Source organism: Eimeria maxima, genomic scaffold (genome assembly GCF_000499605.1).
Source record: "Eimeria maxima Weybridge genomic scaffold, Emw_scaff1676, whole genome shotgun sequence".
Taxonomy (NCBI): Eukaryota; Apicomplexa; class Conoidasida; order Eucoccidiorida; family Eimeriidae; genus Eimeria; species Eimeria maxima.
Genome location: NW_013564593.1, coordinates 1 through 2,500, shown reverse-complemented (window position 1 = coordinate 2,500; position 2,500 = coordinate 1). Strand labels below are relative to the sequence as shown.

The following is a 2,500-nucleotide window of genomic DNA, read 5'->3' as shown; positions in this document are numbered from 1 at the left end:
AGGAAAAAAACGAAGAAAAAGGAGTAAAAAGAGGTAAAAATATACAAGTTATTAAGTTATATTGTCCAGGGGGGGCCCCCCAACTGCAACAAGAGGACATGGGGGGCCCCACTTATACACATGTATTTGGTACCCTTTCTTCATTAACAGAAATATTTATAATAAAAAGGGGTATAAGGGGCCCCTCTTGGCTAAAAATATATAATTATATTCCTTCTTCTTCTTTTATTCATAAATCTTCTTGGTGCATGCATGAGGTAATTGTTAATAACATAAAAGATATAAAGGTATGGGGTACCCAATATAAGGGTACTGGTGGTGTGGGGCCCCCCAAGATGGGGGGGGGCCCCCCAGAAGTAGTTGGGGGGGCCCCACAAAATGGTAAGACGGGGGGGGTAGGGGCCCATATATATAATAATAATGATGGTCCTGTACCTCCTGCTCCCCCTCTTACCCTATTATCTATTAATTGTAAATGTTTAGATAAAAAAGGAGACAATAAAGAAAATAAATCTATTGTTATGTTGTCTCTTTGTATACAAAAAAATATTGATATAGAGGATCCTCTTTCCTTACCTCAATTAAATAAAGAAAATGTATTCTGTGCTGTACGTCGTGTACGGCCCAACAGCAGCAGCAGCAGCAGCAGCAGCAGCAGCAGCAGCAGTAGCAGTAGCAGTAGCAGTAGCATATCAATAGGACCAGGAGGATCATCACCTGCTGCAGCAGCAGCAGCAGCAGCAGCAGCAGCAGCAGCAGCAGCAGCAGCAGCAGGAGGGAGGATATCTGCACGAGCTAAGGCAAATGGATTACCTGTATCCTTTGAGGAGCATGCAGGGAAGAATAACATACGTATATTTGATTCAGAGAAAGGTTTGCTGCTGCATGCGCTGCAGCGTATATGCATGCAGGACCCTGATGTATTAATAGGGCATAATATATATAATAATATATTAGATATATTATTAAGAAGATGTATATATAATAATATACCTATATGGCATAAATTATCTAGACTAAAAAGATCCAAGACACAGAAGCCCCCTTACTGCAGCAGCAGCAGCAGCAGCAGCAGCAGTAGACAGCAGCAGCAGAAATCTAATACATTATATGCAGGGAGAATATTTACTGTAGGGAGAATTGTTTGTGATACTTATCTACAGGCAAGAGAATTATTAGGACATAAAACTAATTATAATTTATTATCTCTCCTTAAGGAATCATTCAGCAGCAGCAGCAGCAGCAGCAGCAGCAGCAGCAGCAACAGCAGCAGCAGCAACAAGAGCAGCAGCAACAACAACAGCAGCAACAATAAGATAGCAGCATATAATCGTCAAGTATTAGAGAAATTAAGAGAAATGCATGCATATAAGGAAGAAGGAGAAGAAATAAGAGAAGAATATTTTTATATATATGAATACAAGCCCCTAATGCATGCATGCATGAATATAATAAAAGAAAGTTATTTATATTTAGTATTACAGCAACAATTATCTTGTTTATCTATTACTCGTGAATTATCTATTATATCTGGTTATTTATGGTCTTTTTCCTTAATAAACAAAAGGGCACAAAGAATTAATTTCCTTCTTATGCATGCATTACATCAACAAAAAGTTATTTATCCTGACCCTATTACTCCTAATTATAATTATAATAAAAGAGGAGGAGGAACAGGAGGAACAGGAGGAGGAGGAGGAAGAGGAGGAGGAGGTGCAATAGAGGATGATGATATTGTATATAGTGATGGAGAAGGAGGGGAAAGAAATAATACAAATAACAACAACAACAGCAGCAGCAGCAGCAGCAGCAGCAGCAGCAGCAGCAGCAGCAGCAACAGCAGCAAGAATACATATACAGGTGGTCTAGTACTCGAACCACGTACAGGTTTATATGATACATTTATATTATTATTAGATTTTAATTCTTTATATCCTTCTATTATACAAGAATATAATATATGTTTCTCTACTGTACAGCGTCCCTACTACTGCAGCAGCAGCAGCAGCAGCAGCAGCAGCAGCAGCAGCAGCAGCAGTAGCAGTGGGGAAGGAGGGGAAGGAGAAGGAGATAATGCATGCATATATGGTATAGATTCAAGCCCCGGTATACTACCTCGTATATTGGAGGATTTAGTAGCAAGAAGGAGACAGATAAAGGCATTAGAGTCTGAGGCATTATCTGCTGCTGCTGCTGCTGCTGCTGCTGCTGCAGCAGGAGGAGGAGGAGGAGGAGTATTAATAGGATTAAATCGTCGTGTATCTGTATTGCATGCACAACAATTAGCAATAAAATTAACAGCAAATAGTATATATGGTTGTATAGGGTATAATAAGAGTAGATTTTATGATAAATATATTGCCTCTTTTATTACCCAACAAGGAAGGTGTCTCCTTTTATCAACAAAACATAAAGTTGAACAAATTATTAAATTTAATGTTATCTATGGAGATACAGATTCTATCATGGTAATTCTTATATATATATATATATATTATAT

At 38.5% G+C, this 2,500-nt stretch overlaps 1 protein-coding gene across 1 annotated transcript in view; it reads left to right on the top strand.

The window, feature by feature from the left end:
- The window catches only part of EMWEY_00054750 (DNA polymerase alpha catalytic subunit, putative), a gene marked incomplete at both ends in the record, with an annotated part of 4,282 nt that extends 3,096 nt beyond the window's left edge, over nt 1-1,186 (top strand). Inside the window, 2 exons of the mRNA XM_013480153.1 lie at nt 258-873; nt 1,164-1,186. Of these exons, the coding sequence (XP_013335607.1) occupies nt 258-873; nt 1,164-1,186 (639 nt within the window). The remainder of the gene's footprint in view (nt 1-257; nt 874-1,163) is intronic.
- Between the last annotated feature and the right edge of the window lie 1,314 nt (nt 1,187-2,500).